At 38.8% G+C, this 25,849-nt stretch overlaps 1 protein-coding gene across 3 annotated transcripts; it reads right to left on the bottom strand.

The window, feature by feature from the left end:
* Positions 1–21,669, bottom strand: LOC140166429 (uncharacterized). 3 transcript variants are annotated; one of them, XM_072189890.1, is made up of 5 exons: positions 12,238–12,595; positions 10,129–10,230; positions 9,206–9,277; positions 2,367–2,462; positions 1–1,465 (listed from the first exon to the last, which is right to left on the bottom strand). In XM_072189890.1, exons 1-5 carry the CDS (start codon positions 12,362–12,364, stop codon positions 1,449–1,451), a joined length of 414 nt encoding a protein of 137 aa, XP_072045991.1. In that variant the 5' UTR covers positions 12,365–12,595; the 3' UTR covers positions 1–1,448. The 3 variants fall into 3 exon arrangements, with proteins under 3 accessions (XP_072045991.1, XP_072045992.1, XP_072045990.1); XM_072189891.1 differs by lacking the exons at positions 2,367–2,462; positions 9,206–9,277; positions 10,129–10,230; positions 12,238–12,595 and adding exons at positions 15,811–15,906; positions 18,252–18,320; positions 19,328–19,429; positions 21,470–21,669 and having other exon boundaries at positions 1,264–1,465; XM_072189889.1 differs by lacking the exons at positions 1–1,465; positions 2,367–2,462; positions 9,206–9,277; positions 10,129–10,230; positions 12,238–12,595 and adding exons at positions 13,368–14,950; positions 15,811–15,906; positions 18,252–18,320; positions 19,328–19,429; positions 21,470–21,668.
* Positions 21,670–25,849: the final 4,180 nt, after the last annotated feature.

Below are 25,849 nucleotides of genomic sequence, written 5' to 3'. Positions count from 1 at the left end.
ATGAACTAACTCTGATTGGCCTAAAGTTATGGTATGTGAGCAGGAACATCATAGTTTCCTGTCTATGTATGACAATGGACACCAAACATGGTCTAAGAATGTGTAATGTCACTGATGCAAGGTTATGCATTGTTTTGATGTTTCAGGGAAATCACTCATGTCTTGGAATCAAATAATATACAATTGTAGCAACATTCAATTAACTAATCTTAATAAGGGTATGGAAGCCAACATTAAAAAAGCTTTAACAATATTATAATAAATCATTGCCGTCATCAGAGTAAGTCATACACCTACTAAATTAGTATAATAACCCTTGTTATAGAAGTATAAGAGTTTGAAAGAGCAATCAGTCGATGTAATTTAATGATGGTTGCGCCCTGGACCTCCAAAAGGCTGGGAGAAATGGCATAGTTTACTTCATTAAATGAATTATAATTTGGCATTCGCACACCGACATCGCCCGGTTAATATTTACATGATACAGCAGAGACACTGAAATGAATACCCGGGATTGATACACGTGAATGTGCTATGCACGATTTGATATTAGACGATATAGCTTTGGATACCGGGGTAGAAAATGATAAATATCTCCCGTAATTGATTTAGTCTAAAGAAGCCAGATTTGGTTCCTTGCACTTGAATATACGTGTTCAATGGATATGATAGTCGTTAGCTAGCGTCTTGAGAAAGAAGCGTGCGTCTTGAACTCAAAAACTGACAAAAATATTCTGATTTTATATGTGCCGAACTATAGTGCAGAGTAGGCTAGCTGCACTCACTCGTGCAAGCAGTCTAAAAACATATGACCATTGACCTCATAATGGCGTATGCATGCTCACTCACACACAGAGAGGTCAATTACCAGGCTATTGTCAGTAGCCTTAGTCAGATGTCCCTCGGCTCATTACGCGTCTCAAAGGTCGGAACAAAATGGCCATGCGTGGCTGTGGATTCAACCTACCATGGCGATTTCTGCCATGAAGATATCGGGGCGATGACACTGTGATTCGGTTACAGTTTCTCTTGCTTTTGACAATGTGGTTTCACAATATGGTTGTATCTGTTCTTTAGTTTTGTGAATTGGTGGATGGAGGCAATATTATGATAGCCCGATGTATGACGTGAGTGTAAGCAAACAGACATACATGAAATGGCAACACTGCGCCCGGGCGTTGAACGTAAGATTGTTTTCCCTAGATGCGTTTTAGACTCCTATTCGCACCCATGTAGTACCAAACTAGAATGTAGAGCGATGAGCCTTTAAGGGCGCTTATTAAATGCTACTTAGTGTGTCTAAGCTAATTCAGTGCCAGTTTTGTAGCTTTATACATTATTTCTTTTAAAAATAAGTCCATTATATCTATAAATTGAGCATAAAATAAAATCAGCCGTGTCTATACTGTTATAGCGATGTGAATATGTTGTGTCTTCATGGTTTTACGTCAAAATTCAGCGAGACCTGAAAATAAAATTTAAAAAATAAAAAGTTAATAATTAGAAAATATAAAACACCTATCAAAATAATATGATGAATAAAAGAGCTCATTCTTTAAAATCCTAAACAATTGTTCTGAGTATATACATGGTATTTATTTCCATGCAATTACTGACGCACAGCCATCCAAAGCTGTCCCAGGTCCGGGAAGATTAAAAAACACCATATTTTCGCACAATTTGTGGCAAGGAGCATGCAAAGTACAAGAAAAAGGTCCAGAAAAAGGTCAAGGGTCAAACTTTTGGCCCTATAGGGTCGTCACGCGCGTGAGAATGCCCTGATTTTGACAAAAAAGGTGTCAAAATGTAACACAGCAAAGAGGTCAACTTATTGACCTTGACCTATTTTACTGTAATACCTTAGTAAGAATTAAAACATCCTTGATGTAATAAAGTATACTTCATTGTTATATCACAACGAACAGTTTGACACCTGTTTTGTCAAATAAATAGCATTTTCACGCTTTTGACCCTTATAAGGCCAAAGATTTGACCTCTGACCTTTTCAGTAATAACTCAAGAACGATGCATCTTAGGTCAACTATACATTTTATGAATCCTGAATTATGAAATTTATTGTTGTTAATGATTTATGTACGTTTTACAAAAGTGTTGTTTTTTCAGCCCACTTAACAACGTAACTCAAGAACCGCAGCACCTATAAAAGTATATCTGTGATATTTTAATTCTTCTACACACTCGCTATGAATTGAGCAATGCAGTTTTTGCCAATGCTCTCTACCATTCGTAAGATGCTGTGAACTACCAAATCACAACAGTTTAAAATAATTAATAACCGTAATATATTTTAATTCTTCGTCACAATAGGCCTAAAGTTCAACTAAACCCCGGTAAACTTAACTTACTTGAGCCGTACGTTTGTTTGCAAAGCAGACATAAATCGTCCGCCTCTCGGCAATTTTTCCATCTGCAAACATTCCATTTAATGAACGCTTCACATTCTGCAAAGTACAAAATGTAAATAGGATAAAAATGACTTAGTGGGGCTTTACTTCCCAAATCACGGCAATGACCGGAATCCGTCAGTGAGGCTTTTTCAGCGTCACGAATGTTGCTCCGTAAAATAAGATTTAAGGGTGCACCACCAAATTATTAAGGACTGACTTTTACTTTTCATACAAGATTCATTTTTGGATAACTTATAGATTCAGTTTTTTTTTATCATATAATGTTGAAAAGCAACACCGCTATTTCAGCACCATTTCTAGCATTAAAATCTGTTCCGTTAGCAGTGACTCAAAGAAGGGGTGCTTTTTTTGTGAAAAAAATTGTCAATTTATAACCATTTTAGTGATCAATAAGGTAGCATAATGAGGACATAGTTGGGTGATCTAGAGCAATTCCGTGACCGTGGAGAGCGAAGGTTCGTTTCTCAGTGGATTTGTCTTCTATGAAGGTTAATAAAAATTTTTTAGCGGGGGTGCCCCTCGTGAAAGTGTGGGCGGAATCCGTGAGAGCCCGAAATCCAAAATGGCCGCCGTTGGCCATTTAAAAAATTATTTTTTCAATGGTTTGGCCTATAATGCTGTTCAGTATATGTTTTCTGAGGTTTTTTGGGTCGAGGAATTCACATCTGATGTCGATTTTATGATATGACCAACTTTTGACCTTCAAATCCAAGATGACCGCCGATTTACAGCTAAGAAAGGTTAAATTGTCACATTTGTCCTATAGCCTTCATAATAGGATCTAATTAAAGTTCTCATCATGCCAACTTGAGTGATTGTCTCTAAAAACTACCAGTGATAATGATTTGACCTATTTTTGACCTTCAAATCCAAGATGGCCGCCAATTTTCAGCTCAGAAAGGTCAAATTTTCACATTTGTCGTAGAGCCTTCATAATAGGCTCTAATTCAATCTCTCAACATGCCGAGTTGAGTGATGGACACTAAAAACTACAAGTAACAATGATTTGACCTGTTTTTGACCTTTAAATCCAAGATGGCCACCGATTTTCAGCTGAGAAAGGTAAAAATGTCATAATAGCCTCTAATGAATATCCCATTCTGGCACACACACACACACACACACCCCCACACACCCCCACACACACCCACCCCTATATATTCACATTGTTTAAATGAGTTTAGTCTATATTGGTTTCCGGTCTACGTGTGTTTTGCTCTGCACCCTATCAATAATGAATGAATGCAGCATCAAAGATATTCATTAACATTTAGAAAGAAACATATTCTATGAGACTTGTGCATAGATCACCTACAACACTGCTTGCTTGTTACTTACAGCAAAATCATCCCCCTAACAATGTCTACTGAAATGTGGCAAGCCGTGTAGGGCCTAAGTCATCTGATACTATCGTCCAAGGTAAACATGGTAAATGGGAGAGTTTACAAACAAAAACGAAAAACTTGTCAGAACTTGACACATATGGTGATTTTTACAACAGCTCGTCAAGGTAATATGGGTCTAGAAGTCATTACATGCATCACATGTTACATTATATCTCAATATCATCTTCAGACAAGCTTGTAAAGGCTCAGTGTTCAAGTAAACCACCAAGTTCTGAAAGTGATGATGAGACAGGGACCATTGGCACCCAAGCGCCCGCGTTCATCTGTGCGTGGAACTCTCCACGAAAAAACTAAATGTGTATGGTGCATGCAGGGTGGGGATCTGAAGCACCCGAATAGATCATGGGTAAGCTGTTCATAATCAACACACACTCAGCATGGCGCTCCTTATAAGAGCCACACAGTCCTCGTAAAAGATGGGGAGCTGAGGAATCGTTTCGTAGAGGTAAAGAATTTGTTCTTTCGACACGTGGATTCGATCATCTTCACTGAGCACAGGATCCATTCACTGCAGCCCCTCTTTATACCAGACTACAAACGCATGACTATGCTATGCATAGTGACTATGGCTATGCAGTGGGTGCTGTAAAATCGTCCAATCTCAAGGACCTACAAGAGAAGAACAAGAGTGAGTGGGTCTATGATATTGGGGGAAGAGGTGATGACACTGAGGCTGCCATTTCATCACTTGGTATCAGTAATGAGCAGCTGTCACGGCGGCTGTCTCAGAAGATCAAAGACGGATCTACTGTCGCCTGGCCACTTCATATCGTCTTGAAGAAGACAAAGAGCTCTGTGAGTTGTGAGTAAAGCTGTCGACTTGACTAAAACAGCCTAAGAGAAAACTGCCGATCTCAACCATTCCATATTCAGTCGGGCCTCCATGATCACAGCACTGAATAGATCACCACCACTGTTATCAACCTGGGCATCAATGTCACTTGTATGACGAGGAGTAAAGATCTGGTGGAACTCTACACAAGAGTCGTGTCTGCATCAACTATGCTGACTTCAAGATCACTGGAGTCTAATGATCTTTGAAGCATCAGCAACCTGCCCGCAGGAGATTGCAGACAGCAAGCCAGCCATTGTTATCGTCTACACTGACGACATCAAGATCGATACTATGACAGGCAATGTAACAGGAGTAACAGAGGGAATAAGAGGGCCTCGTGAACGGATCTCGTGCTTGGTGAAGGATCAAATCCATCCACATATCTAAAGAACAAATTTCTTGGCTCTGCGAGACACACATTCTGAAGATGCATTACATGACTCGAGAGGCTGTGTAAGACGATCCCTTAGCTCCCCATCTTCTATGAGGACTGTGTGGCGCTTAAAGGAGAGCCATACTGAGTAGTGTGTGTTGATTCTGAAGCTTATACCCGCGCTTTAGTCGGGTGCTTCGTGTATCCACCCTGAATGCGCCATACACATTTCGGTTTGTCGCGGAGTGCCCTGGAGCACTCTGTGTGTATTTATATCTTATACAACGAGGCATCACAACCTTATGGTTCTCAGAGCGGAGGATATTCAGTATATATAATTGTACGCAGTTAAAACAAACAAAAACCAAATACTAGTCAGGACTTAACAATTTTGGTTATGTTTACAACACTACTTCATGGAAATGTGGGACTAGAAGTCATTGCATGCTTATCAGACATGTTATATCTTCAGACAAGCTTGAAAAGACCTGACAGTGCGCGCAAATTCAAAGAAAGTGATATTGCTCAGTGTCCAAGTAAACCACCAGGGGACAGAGGGACCATTGGCAACCAAGCACCTGCGTTCATCTGTGTGTGGGCCTCTCCACGACAAAACGAAATGTGTATGGCGCATTCAGGTCATGATGTGGACGCGAAGCAGGCATGGTAGTACATGATATCAAGTTGCGAAAGCATCTGACATGCAGTGCTGACGTGGACTCAACAAGCTGTATGAGACAATCCTTCAGCTCCCCATCTTTTACGAGGACTGTGTGGCTCTTAAAAGAGCGCTATGCCGAGTGTGTGTTGATTATGAACAGCTTACTCCGTGGTCCACATCCTGCATGCGCCATACACATTTATTTTTTTTTTTTGTGGAGAGGTCCACGCACAGATGAACGCGGGCGTTTGGGTGCCAATGGCCCCCTGTCTCATCATCACTTTCAGAACTTGGTGGTTTACTTGAACATTGAGCCTTTTCAAGCTTGTCTGAAGATGAGATTGAGATATAATGTAACATGTGATGCATGTAATCACTTCTAGACCCATATTACCTTGAAGAAATGTTGTAAAAATCACCATATTTGTCAAGTCCTGACCAGTTTTTCGTTTTGTTTGTAAACTTTCCTATTTACCATGTTTACATTGGACGATAGTATCAGGCGACTTAAGCCCTGTAGATACGGCTTGCCCCACATATCAGTAGACATTGTTAGGGGATGATTTTGCTGTAAGTAACAAGCAACTAGTGTTATAGGTGATCTATGCAATAGTCTCATAGAATAATGTTTCTTTCTAATATATATATAAATATCTTTGATGCTGTATTCATTCATTGTTGATAGGGTGCAGAGCAAAACACACGTAGACCTGAAACCAATATAGACTAAACTCATTCAAATGTGAATATATATGTATATGTAGGTGTTCGGGGGTTTATGTGTGTGCCAGAATGGGTATTCATTAGAGGCTATATTATGAAGACACTACGACTACTCAGAGCTCTAATTAGAGTATAATTATTATGAAGGCTATACGACGAATTTGAAATTTTTACCTTTTTCAGCTGAAAATCGGCGGCCATCTTGGATTTGAAGGTAAAAACAGGTCAAATCATTATTACTTGTAGTTGTTAGTGTCCATCACTCAACTCGGCATGTTGAGAGCTTGAATTAGAGCCTATTATGAAAGCTCTACGACAAATGTGAAAATTTGACCTTTCTGAGCTAAAAATCGGCGGCCATCTTGGATTTTAAGGTCAAAAATAGGTCAAATCATTATTACTGGGAGTTTTTAAAGTCAATCACTCAACTTGGCATGATGAGAACTTTAAATAGAGCCTATTATAAAGGCTATACGATAAATGTTACAATTTAACCTTTCTGAGCTGTAAATCGGCGGCCATCTTGGATTTGACGATCAAAAGTTAGTCATATCATAAAATCCACATCAGATATGAATTCCTCGACCCAAAAACCCCCAGAAAACATATACTGAACAGCATTGTGGGCCAAACCATTGAAAAAATAATTGAAAAAATAACTTTTGCGGGGGGCACCCCCGCTAAATTTTTTTATTAACCTTCATAGAAGACAAATCCACTGAGAAACGAACCTTCGCTCTCCACGGTCACGGAATTGCTCTAAATCACCCAACTAACATGCCATCCACACGAAGAGCATGGTCCCTATTAACCCTTACCGCCTAGGTGCTTTTTGGCGAGGGGAAGGAAAGAAGGAAAGAATAAAGAGAGAAAAGAAGGAAAGAAGTTGTTTGCTCTGGGTGGGATTCGAACCGAGACCCCTCGCATGCCAAGCACTCGGTCGGCGACACTTTGCCACGGGTATTGGGCTTCGCTGGCCAGCGAAACCATGCCTATATATCACTTAGGGCGATTGCGTCATCACACCACGTGGGATGCATGCACGAACAGCGCATATATCAAGTAGTATTTTGTAGCATTCAGGAGGGTTAGGGTTAAAGGACACCACATAGACATAGGGCCTATGCTTTTATCCGGAACTCATTTAGCACCTATAATGTGGGTATAATGATTTCGTATAATTTCCCCCCGGGGGGGGGGGACTTCAATAAGAAATGGATATAGGTGTAGGGCTGGCACCTTCGCAGTTAGGGGCATTCGGTGAGAGCAAAATGTAAAAAATATATGGGTGAGAGCATGATTTTTGGCATTCGATGAGAGCAAAATGTAAAAAATATGGGGTAATTGGGTGAGAACATGACCTTTTTTAAGAACGGAACCTTTGGGTGAGAGCCGAAACAGCGCCACAGAAACCTCGAACATCGCATTTCTCGTTTTAAATGGCTTCAAATGCTGTGCATTTCAACTAACAAAATCAGTGATAAATGAAAGTTGCTGTTCAAATTGAAAAATAAGGGTCTTTGAGTGACAGATCAAATGCAACAATAAGGGGTCTTCGGGTGACAGAGTATGTGTTCGTAAAAAAACATATGGGGTCTTTAGGTGACAGCGACGCTGAAAGGGACCATTTGATTCTCGGGGGGGGGGAGAGGAAGTTGGGGTCAGGGAAAGGAATTTTTTTCGCCGCCGAAGTTTTTTTTGTTTTGTTTTTTTTAATTCCATGCATTATACACAGTTTTTGCTCATGTAGTGGGTGAAGTGTTTTTTTCAAAAACTTCCTACCCCCACCCTGAGAATCTAATGGTGCGTCCCTAACAGCCCTGCATACGCGTCACCTCCAAAGTGGGAGTGCCCTCAACAAGAAATAAATCGGCCCTGGAAATAAACGTACGATTATTGCGCCCTCTTTTTATAGCATCACAGGATTCTTGATGAGGTTTTGGAGGCGCGAATTAAAAACCCCAACAGCATAGTGTAGCTACCAAGAGAATGGAATAAACTGCTAAGCGACGTCCCGGGAGCGACGTACCGTAGGAAGTGTCCACATTTTCACGAAAAGTTTGAAAATATATCTTTTCAATCTGAAAATCAATTTTCTTTTTGGTGTTAGCTTGTTTGCTATATTTAATATATTTAATGTTGTTATCACTGTTGTTCGCTGTTCCTCCCGGTCAAATTAGACCATGTACATCATCACCATCAGGTCAATAATTATATTTGTACAGACGGGATCACGTGGCATATCAAGCGCTGGATTACAACAGGATGATGACGCTGTACCATGCGCCTACTGTTACAAATAATTGTGACCGTGTGCGAAACAGTACTATAAGACTCTATACTATGTCTGAATCTGCGCGAATAATGACATAGTACAAATCTTGGAAAAAGTCTTGGATCATTTTTGTGTATACATGGTATAGAACAGAAAACTAACACCCCCACCCCTTCAATCGTGAGAAATGCCAATAACTTCAGCAGTTTTACAAAGTGTTCTAACATTGATTGATGGGGAGAGGGGAAGGGTAAATCATGGATGTAGATGCCATGATTGTTCAAACACAGAATACACGTCATTACCATGATCATTAATTGCAAATTCTGCACGGAATTACGACAACGTGTACCAAGTGTTCCAAGTACTTTTTTCTAAGATTGTCATGATTGTAGGTTGGTTCGAGCCCACACGTGCAAGCCTTTCAAACCTCACTCTAGCGTGCAACTTAAAAATTGGGCCATTCTTCAGTAAATCTTCAATCACCCTGCTTGTTTACTTACCTGGCTTGGTGGGTATGGCAGGCTGAATCCCACTGGGAACTTTTGTCGGAAGTTTAATTGGAGGTCGGGGTGCTATGCATGAAAATATAAACAGTTAATTGGAATGAAAATTAGGAAAATCAAACGTCAAACTTATGTAAGAAAATCTGAAAAACAGAGTAAATGAAAACTTCCATAAAATGGAGAGCGTGCCTATACCAATGAGGTCCATATTGAATAGAAGTCTATTTAGTAATGATTGTTTTACAAGTTACCATGGTTACTGAGGATACGAGTCGGTAAAGCTGTATCCAAATACCAAGACTGAAAAACTCTTTGATTTCGTGTAACTTTTTCATTTTGTCACATTTTTTCAATCTATACAACATTCTGTAAAAAACCTTGTACAGCGATTTTGATAGTACATGTAGGCTATAGTATTATTACAATAACGACGCCAATTCAAATGGCTGAATATGTACTACATAATATGTATGCTACATAAGACTGCATAACAGCAACATACTGCTATGTTTATGCAATGTTTATAATCTTGGCAACATGAGAATATCCATTTTAGAGACTTTGTACATTTGTAATACCAGTATAGCGGTGGGGGGATCTATCTTAAATTTAGGTTTTGCCCAACCCCCCGGTCCTTCCCAAAAAAGTGACATGCATGCATGTGCCTCCGAAATGGTGAACATGGGGGTTTCGTTGCTTTTAGTTCCTTAAATTCCTACACAAGATCATTGTTTTACTTTTGAAATTATTGTGACAGTAGGAATGGTGAAAAGTAAGGACTGGGCACACCTAGCGGTCCGGGAAAACAATAAAGAAAAATATGGGGTATTTCGGGGAAAACAAATAAAAAGCAGGGGTCATTTTTGGGTACTATAATATACATGTATAATGCACAAAAGTGGTTTGCAATGTTGACTTACTCTCTTCCTCACATGTGTAATGGCATTTGCCGTTGCAACATACGCCGGGTAGTACCGCGTTACAGGTGATGTCAGTTTGGCACGGAAGGCCGATAACTGAATCTGGTTAGAAAAAATAAGACAATATAAATTTAAACATTTTCAAAATAAAGGAAGATGCAAATTCAATAGTTGCAGTTTGCTCCATTCACAAAGCGTTCTCGAAAGCTCTCGAACAAGAGAACTAGCGCCATGCTTTTCATTGAATAGCACATTAAAACTAGGGTCGTGCTTTCATTACACTAAGAACAATTAGTCACCAGCTTCTTTTGTTATGCATAGTTCAAAGATAGACCTTTTTGCTCTGAAATTAATTTTCTCGGTCAAATATAAAGCAATATTTTCTTCCATCAGAAATGAAAGTGAAAAACATATTGCTTGGAATATACATTTTTTTAAATCCCGGTGTTAAAATTAGGCATGAAATTGTGTCTTTTACTTAGTGTAATTTTTTTAAATAGGCCTTAACCTCACCCGCGAGCTTTTTTTCGGAATTCATTTTTTAGCGTTTCAAATTAATATAGTTTGCTAAAGAAAGACATTTCCCACCTCTGTAAGGCACATCGTGTGGGTCTATAATATATTATAGTTTTGACAGAATATCCGTTTTGATTTTACCTTTTTCACTTGCGACTGCCAAAATGTCCAAATCAGTACCGGTACTTCATTTCTAATATAACCAACAGAACTAATCGATATTTCTATTGTGGCCTGCAAAATCATCCATCCTTGGGTACATTCGCGAGTTGATTTTGACAAAATTATGATATATAGCTCACGGTGATGTGCGTTAGAAAGTTGGGAAAATTGGCGGCAAAGGAAAAGATCAAAAGAAGCTTCACTGCTATAATTGCTCCTTTTGTCCCCTTCCTCCAAGTTCCCATTCCAAGATTGCACCATGCACCAAATAGAAACATGGTTAACGGACCGGGTTAACATGTACAAGTTTCTAACTTTATCCACGCGCACATATACCTGAAATGTTGACAAAAATCGATTCTTAGAACCAGCGATCTTCATGCAGTTCTCTACACAAACGCGTCATATTTGACCGCCATGGATACAGACTGATTGACCAAAGTGTTTGAATTGATTAAATCAGTCTCATAGAGAAGATGCTTGTTCTCATCTTCTCTTGATTACCCACGGTACAAATATCTTATTAGAGAGATTGCGATTTCCAAACGTAGGTATCGGACGTACGTTGATCTATTCAAAACCACTCTCCTGTATCGAAGCGAGGTCACTTATTCAGCCAGTTTTGAAGATTTTCCACGTGCGAAATCAACGCAGATACATCTTTGAAAATGCACAACATTTGTCCATTTCACAATAGGACAAAGACAGCCAAGGATAATCAACATAGGAAGGAAAGTCTATAATTATGATCCTTTTTGTTTGTAACAAATCATTATAATAAAGGTGCAGCGATGTGTTAAAAATTGACTAAATTTATACGCGATGTTTATATGATAACCAGAGATTGCCCATTAAAATGTGTGTGATACTTTGCGTATAAAAAATGACATTGTGATTTCACATTTTGGATTCCAACGTGGAATAAAACGCAGGTGCTACGTTGAAATATATGCTGATTTTACCTCATGTCGAAGTTCATGTAACGCGCCCAATTTTTAGGACGAAAAAGTCTCATTTTGAAAGTAAAGTCATGATATATGGATGTAGTGATCATTAATCTACCAAAATATATGTTTTTGGGCAACTATAATATTTGGGGAGTACAAAAATACAATTACGTTTAGGCAGAATGTTAACCTTGGTTTAATTCAAAATCAAAAGCGTGCTGTTTGAATTAGGCAGAGACTCGGTAGCCTGCGCTAACCATTATTTTTTCAATCACTGTGCCCTCTATTGACCTAGATCAGATATTATAGTAGCTAATAGTCTTTGTTCCAGGCGCCTTGTTCTCCTTCGTGATGAATAAGCACAATCCAGTTTGGAACCGAGACCAGCAATATTTAACACCGCATTAACGTACGTAAAAACGTACGGTCCGCGTGCTGCATATGGAACATCGCAATCTCTCTATTAATAAAGGGGTTAACTTACGTTGTCTTCGAAAAATCTGGAAAAGATCATCTTTCAACCCTTCTTCCAGTTCAGGTAATCTCATAGAAAGAGCAGCTCCAACAGCAACAAAGAGCCACAGAGCGGTTGTGATGAGTTTTGCGGCCATAATCGTAATCGATCTGCTCCTTGGTCAATGTTGGTGAGCTTTCGAGACTGCTATGTAGGCCTACAAAATTTCCTGCTTGCCAACTTTACAAAAGCACTGATGCAAAATGACCGTTGAAGATGAATGTGAACAAAATATATGCCAGCTGTTCCTCACTCTAGAAAGAAAGCGGGTCGATGTTTGTATCAAATAGGTTTACATGATACCGGACCGACACGCTTGATGTATCACGTCTAGAGTCGTTTCCAGACAAAGGACACAAAATTGAGGTGTTTGAAAATTCGAGGGGTAATTCGGGGACTAGGGCAGATTCTGACCGTGTGGATGCACTTGGGGTGTCGGACCCCCAAGATTATATAGGTGTCAAACCACCAAAAATCTAGGGTTGTCGGCGTACACCACAATTCGCGGTGTAAGCGCCCGAAACCCGTCGTTTTGTCGGTCTCTTGTCGACCCTTGTTGCACTTGTCGGACTCGAACCTTGAGGGTCAGACATTGAGGGTCCGACATCATGTTACAGATTCCAGGGAGGTAAATTAGCAAGTGAAATTCTTTTCATCTAGGTGGGCAGCTCCGTTGTTGTTGCCCACGCAGTTGAACAGCTCTCAAGTGCTATTTACCTGCCTGTCAGTTTCAGCTCGTCTGAACAAGAGTGAACATACTGTTTGACCATTCTACTGCTATTTAAAAGCCCCTGGTTTTGCACTAACATTGTCAAAAGTTGGCGTAAAGTATTTGGAATAAATTGTGTTCTATGGTGTTGAAGGGTTTGTATCGTTCATTATATTGCTAAGCAACCTTTAAAATAACATTTTATAAAGGGGATGACGTTAAAATCCCACCAAAACACCAAAGATGTCAATTTTTTAATAACACGTTGCAATCAAGCGAACATGGTCATTATTGGTAATCCATACCATGTAAAATGATCCCGATTTTATTTATTACCTTTCATCGGCTAGTATAACAGATAATGGCAACGGTTCAGTTTTTGTTTTTGTTTTTTTGTTTTTTTTACATATTATGTCTTATTCTTGCGTGCAATGTCCATCAAGTACATTGTAGCTAGACAGGTCAATCCCTGTACAACCACATTCACAGTTGGGGCGCCAATCTTGTGTAAAAAGTGCTTGGTGCGTTCGACTCCCGTCAGGCCAGTTCTGGTTTTATTTAATTCACCCAGGTGGCAATCCCTTGCAGACAGAACTTAAGTCACCAGCTGCTTTTATTTATGCATAGTCGCGCTAAAAGTCGATAGATACATGTTGAAATCAGTTTGAAAGAAATATTTTGTATCTTTCAGAAATGTCAGTTAAAAACATAGTGCTTGGATATGTACATTAAAAAAATCCTGATGTTAAAATTAACCATGAAATTATGTCTTTCTGTGTAATTAAGATTTTGGTTTTTTATAGGCCTTAACTTCGGCGAGAGGTTTTTTCGGAATTAATTTTTTAGCGTTTCAAACTAATATAGTTTGCTAAAGAAAGATATTTCCCACCTCAGCTCTGTAAGCACATCATGTGGGTCTATGTATTATAGTTTTGTCAGCCTATCCGTTTTGATTTCACCTTTTTTTTCACTTTGCGACTGCCAAAATGTCCAACTCAGTACTTCATTTCTAATTATAACCAGCAGAACTAATCGATATTTTTATTGTGGCTTGCAAAATCATCCATCCATGGGTATATTCGCTGGTTGATTTTGACAAAACTGGTCGTCGGAATTGAAAAATGGTGCAATCAAAAACGAAATTCTGACCGTTATATTATATATATATACATGTATATATATTATATATATTATAACATAGGCCCCGATGTTGCACAAAATAATAAAGACCGATGTGGAATCACAGTCGAAAGGTGTAAAAAGTAATGATAATGTAAAATAACATGTATAAAACATTGTAAGTTTAGATTGATTGCAGGAAATCATTTTCATAATACTATTACCTATACTTGTGCACCATGCTCAATGAGCAATGTATATCTGGATTAAGTTTCAAATATAATGTTTCAAGTCTATTAAAAATATGCATTATTCAAGAATATCTAAATTTATGGTCTCATCATAAGAATTCTTTCCGGTTTTGTGTGGAAATTGCTCAAAATAATATTAATTTTTGGCTTCCTATACCATTTTGTACTGTGTGATAATTATTCCTACTACGAAGTTGTAAACATGGCAAATGAATAAATTGGAAGATGTCAAGAAAAGATATGCACTTTCATATATATTCAACAACACTTTCAAAACACAAGTTGATTTCAAGAGATGTACGTTGGTACTAGTTTTATGATAAATTGTTATATGGTGCCCATTTTTTTGTGGGCAAAATAATTTACTGGGTGGGCACTTTTGGGCAATGGGCAAGTTGAATTTACTGGGTGGGCAAATAATTTACTGGGTGGGCATTTGCCCACTCAGTTAACATGTTATTTACCTCCCTGGGTTTGTAGCTTTATACATTATTTTTTTAATAAGTATATCTATAAATTGAACATAAAATAAAACAGCCGTGTCCATACTCTTACAGCGATGTGAATATGTTGGGTCTTCATGGTGTTACATCCCAGTTGAGACCTGAAAATTGAATATAAAACACGGATTAAAATAATTATGATGAATAAAAGATCTCAAATATGATTATTCCAAATTCTAAACAATTGTTCGGAGTATATACATGGTATTATATCCATGAAATTATTGACGTAGGGCCAACTAAAGCTGTCGAGCTGTCCCAGGTCCGGGAAGATAAAAAAACACCACATTTTTGCATAATCTGTGTAATAGTCACTGTGAAATTGTTGTGAATAAGGGTCCAGAAAATGGTCAAATGTCAAACTTTTGGCCCAATAGGGGTCAATCGCGTGAAAATGCTCCAATTTTGACAAAAGAGGTGTCAAAATATTCGTTTTGATATAACAATTAAAATGAAGTACATTTTGCACATCTAGGATGTTATGTTACCTAGATAACAGAGCAAATAGCCCGGGGCAAACAGGTCAACCTATTGACCTTGACCTATTTTGCTGTTACCTTGCTGACCTTTACAAGACTCAAGAATCCAAGATACATTTTCTGAATCCTAATAACTAGAGAAATATATTTGTATAATTTGCAACATAATCGGGGCAACTTTGAAGTTTGACCCCTCTATAAAGTTCAATGACCTCTAGCATAGTTGTTGCCCGGTATATAAAGTCTAACCTCGCTTTTTGTCATGTTTTATGGTCTAGTTAATGAATGTGTAGAGTAACCTATGGGGCATCATGCCACAGCATCGGCTTCATCAGGAAATGGACTATTTGGTGTATCAAGTTTGACAGGAATCAACCGTGTGAACAGACACTTCTATGCTTTAATATGTTCTAATTCTTTGTCACGTTAGGTGTAAGGTTCAACTAAACTGAGCATGCATGTACAATGATGCTTTTACTTACTTGAGCCATACGTTTGTTTGCAAAGCAGACATAAATCGTCCGCCTCTCGGCAATTATCCCATCTGCAAACACTCCATTTTATGAACGTTTCACATTCTGCAAAGTACAAAAAGATATAAATGACTTAGCGGAGCTTCATCATGCAGTTATTGTTGCCTACATGTATGTACACAACACAGGGGCACTCACAATAGGCAATTGACCCCTACTGGTAGCGCTGTGTTGTAGATAAAGGAGATGAACTAGTTAGCGTCATATATCAAAAGGTATAAAAGCTATGTTTCAATTACTTATTCTTTTCAAAATATCTGAATTTTCAACCCGGTACAAGCTTTAATAACGGGGGACCATACATTTGTATGAGAAAGAAATCTTACCATCTATCCAAATTCCCGTGTTATTCCAATGCATATTTTGCTTCACCGGGCCGCCCTGGCTTGGTCGCATTTGGAAGAGGGGTGTCACGAAACCGTAATAGGTACAAATTTAGTACTTTCTCTCAATCAAGTATGGTTTATTCTCTACATGTCAATCTTTAAATCACTAGCATAGTCTTTATATATTATAACGGGGGACCGCCTTGATGAGTAAATGACAGCAAACCAGTGAAAAAAACCCAAAACTCGGTCAGTGGAGCTCCGTCCGTACATGTCAATAGCGTCATTATCGATTGGATTAGTCGACCGGAGCGGACAATTCGATCGCTCATTGGATTAATATTATCACGTGGTAAGAAATGTGCATTGGACAATCGATTACTATAATGGTTTAGTACTGCATATTTCGGTTTAATCTTCACTAAGCGGGTTTATGGCTGAAGAGGTCACGGTGAATTTGCCGTGGACACAACTGAGCTATGCTCAAGGGCAATTTTCAACAAGAAATAAATCGGCCCGGAAATAAACGTACGATTATTGCGCCCCCTTTTTATAGCATAACAGGATTCTTGATAAACATACGAGATTTTGGAGGCGCGAATTAAAAAACCCAAACAGCATAGTGTAGCTACTAATAGAATAGAATCGACCGCTAAGTGACGTCCCGGGAGCGACGTACCGTAGGAAGTATCCACATTTTCAGGAAAAGTTTGAAAATGTACCTTTTTAATCTGAAAATCAATTTTGTTTTTGGTGTCAGCTTGTTTGCTAAAATTAAGTTCAATGTTGTTGTTGTTCCTGCTTTTCCTGTTGTTGTTGTCACTCTTGTTCGCTTTTCTTCCCGGTCAATTTGGACCCTGCGCCTACTGTTACAAATCGTGACCCTGTGCGCTTTTCAGTAAGAAACAGTAGAAGACTCTGTAGACGTAAAGTTGTGTCTGAATCTGCGCGAATAACTGATGACCTAGACTGCGTTGCATTCCTTTCTTTTTTTTGATAAACAATTCATACGTTTCCATGCATGAATCCATTTAAAATCTGTGACGAAACACATCACATCTTCAGTGACTGCCCTGCCCAGAGAAAAAAGGACTGCGGTAGTTGGATATGACCTGTGTGACCCACCATATCTTAACACATAGACTCAACCTCTTTCATCTCCAATCTGAGATGAATGTTAATGAAGTAAAAATCAATGTGGGTGGTAAATCTTAACCAATAACAGATAAGCAAGCATACAATGTTTATGCATTAGCCCAACCCACAGTGTTCACTGAACCCAACCCACGTGGGGTAGTTCCTCTATCTGGGTCAGGTAATTCAGATTTCCTTTTACAAATTAAGCGTACTGTTAGCCATCCAGCGCGTATTATTTGCACAAGGTCCATTGTATACGCTTGACGTCGCGCACATATACGCGATGGTTAAGCTGTCAAAGGAAATCTGAATAAACCACAGGATATGCGCATAAACAATCAAGACTGCATTTTTAATGAGGTAACATCATAGCCACTATAGAGTGCACAGTTCATTGTAATTTCCAAATACAGTAGACCAGTTTTCTCATGGATAGCTGAGCTGTTGATAGAAGCGGAACAGGAATGATGAGTTTTCCATGGTCAGGTCAGAAAGATTAGGGAATGATAAATTAAACTGGTCTACTACAGTAGACTACTGATGACCTAGTACTACATGTATAATCTTGGAAAATATCTTGGATCACTTTTGTGTATAGAATGGAAACTACTACCCCGCCCCTCAATCTTGAGAAATACTAATATCTTCAGCAGTTTTCCAATATGTTCCTACATTGATGAGGAGATGGGGAGGGTAAACTATTGTTGTAGGTGCCATATGTTTGTTCCAAACCACAATATACGTCATTGCCATAATGATAACAAATTCTGCACGGAATTTCAACAACGTGTGCCAAGTGTTCCAAGTACTTTTATTCAAGTTTCTAAGTACGTGCCCACACATAACAGCTCATGACTGAACCTTTCAAACCTCACTCTAGCGTGCAACTCAAATATTGGGCCATTCTTCACCCAGCTTGTTCCTTACCTGGCTTGGTGGGTATGGCAGGCTGATCTCCAGGAAGTTTTGTCGGAGGTTTAACTGGAGGTCGGGGTCCTATGAATAAAATGATAAACAGTTTATTGGAATGAAAATTAGAAAAATCAAACGTCAATCATGTGTAAGAAAATCCGAAAAACAGAAAAAACAGAGTAAATAAAACTTCCCTAAAAGGGAGAGCGTGCCTATACCAATGAGGTCCATATTGAATAGAAGTCTATTTAGTAATGATTGTTTAACAAGTTACTGAGGATACGAGTCGATAAAACTGTATAAAAATACCAAGATTGAAACACTGTAACTTTACATTATGTCATATTTTTCACATTTGTCCGATGTGACTTCAATCTATACTTCATTATGTGAAAAACTTTGTACAGCGATTTTGATATAGGCTAAATTATTACAATAACAACGCCATTAGAAATGGCTGTTGAATCATTAATTATCTATGCAAATGCCCCTCGTCAGAACTCTTTCCCCCTGTTGCCTCCCCCTAGAAAAAAACCCAAAATTACGACAATTTCCACTTTTTGCGGTAATTTTGCGCAAAATTGGTTGATTTTGCCCCCCCCACCTGAAATTCACCTTGCCCCCCCTAATGCCCCCCAAAAAAAATTCCTGGCGCCGCCACTGTATGTTTATGCTATGTTGATAAACTTGGCAACATCTCAAAATATCCATAGACTTTGTATTACCAGTATAGCGGCGCAGGGGGATCTTAAATTGGGGCTTTGCCCGTTGCAGCCCGTCCTCCCAGGAAAAAATGACATGCATGCATGCATGTGCCGCCAAAATGTTCAACATGGGGGGCTTATGGACCATAAATCGATCCTCGTTGCTTTTTGTAGTTCATTAAATTCCTATACAAGATCACTGTTTTACTTTTGCAATTATTGTAACAATATAGGAATGGTGAAAAGTGAGGACTGAGCACACCAAGTGGTACGGGAAAACAATAAAGAAAAATATAGGGTCTTTCGGGGGAAAAAGAATAACACTGAGTTGGGGGATCATTTTTGGGAGCTACATAATGCACAAAGTGGTTTGAAATGTTAACTTACTCTCTTGTTCACAGGTGTAATGACATAAGCCGTTGCAACATACGCCGGGTAGTACCGCGTCACAGGTTCTGTCAGTTTTGCACGGAAGACCGATGACTGAATCTGGTTGGAACAACAAACAAAAATAAGACAATATAAATTTTGAATAGCAATCGGCTATAACAATGCGGCACATGCTAAAGTAATAATATTTACCTCTTCTAGGAATTTTTCTATAGTATTTTAATCGTTTATCTTCTTAGACTGGTTCTATTTTAGAAATAACGTGCTTATTTAGCGTCAAGCGACAAGTTCTGGCAACCAAATTATAATTCGGGTATGCTGAATTCGAATATTATGTCTGCCCTGCTGTATTTTGAACCTCGTGACTCTAAAAACGACAAGACCCCTACAGGATCGTACAGGGGCAAAAATTAAAGATGCTCCAAATTCACTAAAAAAACATAATTATTCGTCTGGGCCTAAGGATCACAAACGAATATTTACTACGTTATGAAGCTCAACAGATCCCAGGTCAATTTGCATGTTGTACAGGGGTGACCAATTAAAGTTGCTTTGATTTTCATAAAAATTGAGGCAAACTGTTCCTCAAGTTCAAGGGATTCAGGAAAAGAAATTACAGTGAAGTTCAGGAGATAGAATATAAAGACAAATTTTTAACATCGCAGACAGTGCAAACTATTCTTTTTCTAAAACCTCTAAGCTAGGCGAACAATTTGCCTCAAATTTTACGAAAATCGGAGCAACTTTGACTTTTGACCCATGCATGGACAACAAGCAAAACGACATTAGACCTTTTGTGCCCCATAACTTCTTACTTGTAGGTCGTGCGCGCACATATTTTTGGGATCCGTGGTGCCGGACGCGTAATTTTTTTCTTCAACCATAACGGGATGCATAATTAATTTTTATTAAATCCTAACTCTAACCCCAACACTAACCCTAACACTTACCCTAACCCTAACCCTTTCCTATGTGTTCCTATGTGTTGTAAAATTTTTGCGTCCCGTTATGGTTGCAGAAAAAATTAAGCGTGCCGGACGAATAGTTTGAAAGTGTTATTGGAATAGAATAAATTTTTGCCCTCTGTACTATTCTATGGGGTAATTAGGGGTCTCAAAATACGGCCTGGCAGGCAACATATTCGAGTTCAGCATTAGGCTATAGGCCTAACCAAAATAAGCTGGTTGTCAGCTTTTACGCATAAATGTCGGTTGAAACGCGATTTTTCCAAACTAGTCTACATCTTCTCTGATCAAACAAAACAAAAACCCTGGCGAACGATGAAAGGTCAATCAGTTTCCAAAACTTAATCAAACTCAAAGAAGCAGAACAAATCCTCTGCACAAATAGAATCTAACCAACATAATCCTATTGTGAAGGTCCAAAAGAACTTTATATTATAATTGTAAACCAAAATTATTCAAACATATCAAATAGTTTCTAACAGGACAATTGAACAAACCAGAGATACATGGAAATTGCCAATCTATGAAATGACTGAAGATTTATGGATTATTATTTCCGGTGTTAAATCCTGTACGAAGTACATGTAGTAGCATTCAAGAAATAGGCCGAACCCCTATTAAATAGGGGTTCTTTTAAAACAATTATTAATATAATGCCAAACTAATTATTTTATGTAAAAATAATTAAAAAAGAAGCTAATTTTGTAGTAAATATTAGGAAGTCCAGCCAAGAGAATTGCTCACCAATAGCTTCACATTCTAGGCTAGAGACCATTGCATTCAAAATCTAGTTCAGAAGTAAACACAGCCGATCACGACAGGCGATTGTATCACAAATGTTGCTAAAATTACACTTTTACAATTTTAGACTGTCCAAAATAGGCAAATCTTGCTCAAAAGATACATTTGACTCATCAAAATAACTTTCATCGAGATTTCAACATAAACAGAATAAAAACCTCCTGTGCAAAAAAAATTGCACCGCTGTCCGACCAAAAACGATAGCATCGAATGCGTAACTATGTGTGCAAATTCGAAGCTAGAGTTCTCGAGTAATAGAGAAGATGCTGGTTCTCATCTAGCTTCATCTTCTCAGGCTGGTCTCAGGTTCGATATTGTGACATCCTGATTACCCATGCGGAACAAAAATCTTATTATTAAAGGGTTAACTTACGTGATCTTCGCAAAATCTGGAAAAGATCCTCTTTCAACCCTTCTTCTAGTTCAGGTAATGTCATAGAAAGAGCAGCTCCAACTGCAACAAAGAGCCACAGAGCGGTTGTGATGAGTTTGGCGGCCATAATCGTATCAATCTGCTTCTGGTGAGGCTTTGAGGCTGCTATGTAGACCTATACAAATTGCCTGCTTGTCAAATTTACAAAAGCACTGATGTAAGTTGACCGTTGAAGATGAATGTGAGCATTATGTGACAGCTGTTGCACGAAGGCGACAGTCAGAGGCGACAGTCCTCACTTTAGAAAGAAAGCGGAGGAGTTTGTATTGATACCGACACGCTTGATGTATCACGTAAAATGTCTAGAGGCATGTCCAGACGAAGGACGGAAATTTGAGGTGTTTGACAATTCGAGGGGTAATTCGAGGGCTAGCGCAGATTCTGACCGTGTGGATGCACTTGGGGTGTTGGACCCCCAAGATTTTAGGTGTCAAACCACCAAAACAATACGCGCGACGTACACCACAATTCACGGTGTCGGCGCCCGAAACCCCGTCGGTCGTTTTGACGCACTTGGAGTTGCGCACTTGTCGGACTCGACCCTTGAGGGTCCGAAATCGAGGGTCCTACATCATCTTACAGTTTCCAGGGAGGTAAATAGTGAAATTCTTTTTATCTAGGTGGGCAGCTCCGTTGTTGTTGCCCACGCAGTTGAAAAGATATCAAGTGCTATTTACAGGGGGATGACACTCTATTCACGTGGTTTCTTTTCCAACGCTAAAAGATTACGAATTTTGGTGGTTTGTAAATGAAAAGTGTCCGCACTATCGATTGATTACGTAACTGTTATGAATAATTTATTAGTTTTTCAATGCAATCGCCTCGACCCATTAATACATAATCTGTATTTATCAAAGTACTTGGAATAGCAATCTGGTAAGTTCACTGAACTACGCCCAAATACTGATGGAGTTTTAATGGCGCTAATCCTCTCCATACACAGATGAACAAATACAATAGGAGAAGGTCAACACATATGACCTCCTATATGACATGTTATATGAGATGTACAACAACCTGAATATCATAAAGATCAGTGTTCGTTTGTGCATATGAACTGCATATTTACAATACTAAATATTACTCGTTATATATTATGTCAAATATTGGTATTATGACAACACGGTATATACATTGTATATAAAACGACTAATAGATCCTACTATCATGGCGTCAGGTCATTGGTTCATCATATCCCGTATGTTTCTTAAAATTCATTCATATTTGAGACAAATTTCTGTGCCCATTTTATAGGCGTACAGGTGGATCCGTTTTTTTGTGTCATTTTCATTTCTTTTTGATGAAAGAATTAAGGTTTTCCACTGCACGGAGGCCACTATGTGATACTAATTTAATGCTATTTGTAAATGAATGCGGATTCCCGGTTGTTGTTTTTCCACAGTGTGACAACTGTCCACCCATCCAGACAACATCATCACATAATAAAACGTCTGTATTTTTACGATGAGTAAATATTAAACTGAACTTTGCCTTGGAACATTGTGTAAGACGGTGTAAGATTTTGTGGGCGCCCTCAACATTATTATCCTCTTTGTATCCGTAAATGACATGGCACAGTGTGAATTCTATGAAGACTAGGGGCCTACTTATACATGGGGTCATATCCATGGACACAAGTAACGATAATTGACAACACGATAGGGCCTACTCCTGGGCGACTCGTGTGGGCAAACGCTTAGGACGGTGCGGACCAAATGAGTCTCAAATTTCACCGGGGAGGGGCACTCAAGTATGATAATGTAGGCCTATACGCATGTGTGGCCAACTTTTTAAACACCCCCTAAAACGAGTTTTACCCTACCAGCAAATTTAGGATCAATAGGCCTAAGCTAACTTAATACACTAAAGGAAGTTTTGGATGAGAAAACGGACATTTTGATGAGAAACGGCCAAAATGGTGAGAATTTAAATTTTCTCATTCTTTTGGATGAGAAACTTCCTGGTGTGTGTGTCAATCATTATTGTCTTATTAAAATCCGGGACTTTGGTTGACCTGTGCTAGACTCCAGCACATGTTAATGACGCAAAGACAGTTGTGGTAACACCATGGTCGCAGACCTGCAAAAAAGCTCAAAAACAGATAGTAATGAAACCAGTTTTTATTTTCCTTGCTCTAGCGAGTTCACAGAGAAGGTGTTTCTAGTACAATGCAGCGTCGGACTCTAGCTGAGAGCGTAGCCTGAGTCCAAACGGACTCCAAGAAGGGCTCTCCATACACAAATGAACAAACACAAAGGAAAGTAGTCTCCTCCGTGACCAGCTTGATTTCGATGGAGCGAAACCAAATTGGCTGCAGAGGAGACGGGTAATTTTGCCATGCAAATGAGGTGAGTGCCCTCTCAAGAATAACTACTCTCTGCTATTTACCTGCCTGACAGTTTCAGATCGTCTGAACGAGTGAGTTTATACTGACTATTCTACTGTTATTTAAAAGCCTCTGGTTTTACAACATTTTCAAAAGTTGGCGTTAAGTATTGTCTGGAATAAATTATGTTCTATGGTATTAAAGTGTTTGTATTATTCATTATATCGCCAAGCAACCTTTAAAATAACATTTTATAAAGGGGGTGATGATAAAATCCTACCAAAACACCAAAGATGTTATTTTTTTTAATAACACGTTCTTATGTCTTATTCTTGCATGCAATGTCCATCAAGCAACAGGTGGAATCCATGTACAACCACATTCACAGTTGGGCGATGATAATGATGATGCTGCGCCAATCTTGTGTAAAAAGTGCTTGAAGCTTGGTACGTCCGACTGCCTGTCAGTTCTAGTCCTATTTAATTCACCCAGGCCTTCCATGGAAGGTGGCAATCCCTTGGATTTAAGAGGGCTCCATGATGAATTTCTCATGTACAGATTTATTTATTTATTTATTTATTTATTTATTTATTTATTTATTTATTTATTTATTATTTATTATTTATTTATATTTATTAATTTGATTGATTGATTGATTGATTGATTGAAGAACAACTCATGGTTAAGTCGATTGGTGTAATGAAAAGTTATATTAGTGATTAAAGCAGGCTTTATAAACCCTTGTACTACCAACCTCTCCGGTGTGGTTTTCACCGACATTCTAAAATGCTCGTGTTCACATTGCCTCATTTCAAATATTGAGTTTTAGTTTTGGTTTTGGTCACGTGGTTTCCTATTATCCTGCATAACCTCTTGACTCACAAGATATTGATATCTTTGTTTCTACCTTTTGTTAAAAACTTACAATCTGTATCAAGGAGATTCGGTTTTCATTTCAGTTTCTTATATATATATGGTGTGAAGAAGAAATCATTTTTCTAAGTATACAAAAGAAATGTTTCAATTTCACAGTGCAATATTCACGAGAAAAAAACGAATATGTCGATTTACATTGAAAAACATGGTTTAGAAATCCGAATAAGCTATGGCTATTTTAGCTGCGAAAAAATATAGACCATCGAAATATTTGCATTCGACATTACAAAAGGGGCGACTAAGGTGTTATAAACAAAATCGATTCATGTCCTTAATCCCATGGACCAGAATCGATGGAAGGCCATTACATGTATATGATTTCCAATATAAGCTAATGACTTTTACTGAAGCAATCTTTACTGGGAAAAAATAGGAGATAGAGTGGGAAAGAGAGTGTGTGTGGGGAAGAGAGTGTGTGTGTGGAGGGGAGGTAAGGGTAGGGAGAAAGAGAAACAGATGGGGGAGAGCATTGGAGGTGAAAAGGAAAGTGGGGGAGAGCTCGAGATAGAGGAGATAACGAATGTAGGGGAGGCGAGGAGGGGGAGACACTTAGGGAAGAGGTGTGGTTATATAGGTGGGGGAGAGGGGAACCTAGGTAAGAGGTATGGCGGTGCTTACCGGCGATAATAAACTAATTCATAATCAAATCATCTCCATGCCGCGTTTATGTAACAAACAAAGCCCCCACCGCTCAATAAACGCGCATGTATATGATTTCTAGGCCTAGAACTCGGGGTGTAATATGTCACCTTCGACAGAGAGCATCAACTGTCGCGTCGTCCGCGGCGGAGATTTCCGATAATCACGATAATAATTGTGATGCGATCAAGCAAAATCAGTCGGAACTCGGAAATATTGATTTTGAGATATAGCCAAACAAAGGAAATATTTCCTTTTGTTTCTTATTGTTTTGGAAACTCTTTAATTGCTCATATCTTTTGAACTGGTTGTTTAATTTCAATGGGGTTTTCTGCAAACTCCAGCTATGTAAAAGCTTTTTACTATTCTGTAAGAAACTGAAAATGTATTATTGCCGAGTTCCGACTGATTTTGCTTGA

This window comes from Amphiura filiformis, chromosome 12, assembly GCF_039555335.1.
Source record: "Amphiura filiformis chromosome 12, Afil_fr2py, whole genome shotgun sequence".
In the NCBI taxonomy this organism is placed as follows: Eukaryota; Metazoa; Echinodermata; class Ophiuroidea; order Amphilepidida; family Amphiuridae; genus Amphiura; species Amphiura filiformis.
The sequence above is the reverse complement of the archived record's forward strand: the minus strand, read 5'-3'. Positions and strand labels throughout refer to the sequence as shown.

Excerpts from the sequence above, each read along its gene's own strand:
- LOC140166429 (XM_072189889.1), bottom strand. The coding sequence starts at position 21,596 with ATGGCCGCCAAACTCATCACAACCGCTCTGTGGCTCTTTGTTGCAGTT. Across the intron at positions 19,430-21,469 it reads CCAGATTTTGCGAAGATCAC|ATTCAGTCATCGGTCTTCCG; the intron begins GTAAGTTAACCC and ends TGTTCCAACCAG. Across the intron at positions 15,907-18,251 it reads TGCCATACCCACCAAGCCAG|AATGTGAAACGTTCATAAAA; the intron begins GTAAGGAACAAG and ends TGTACTTTGCAG.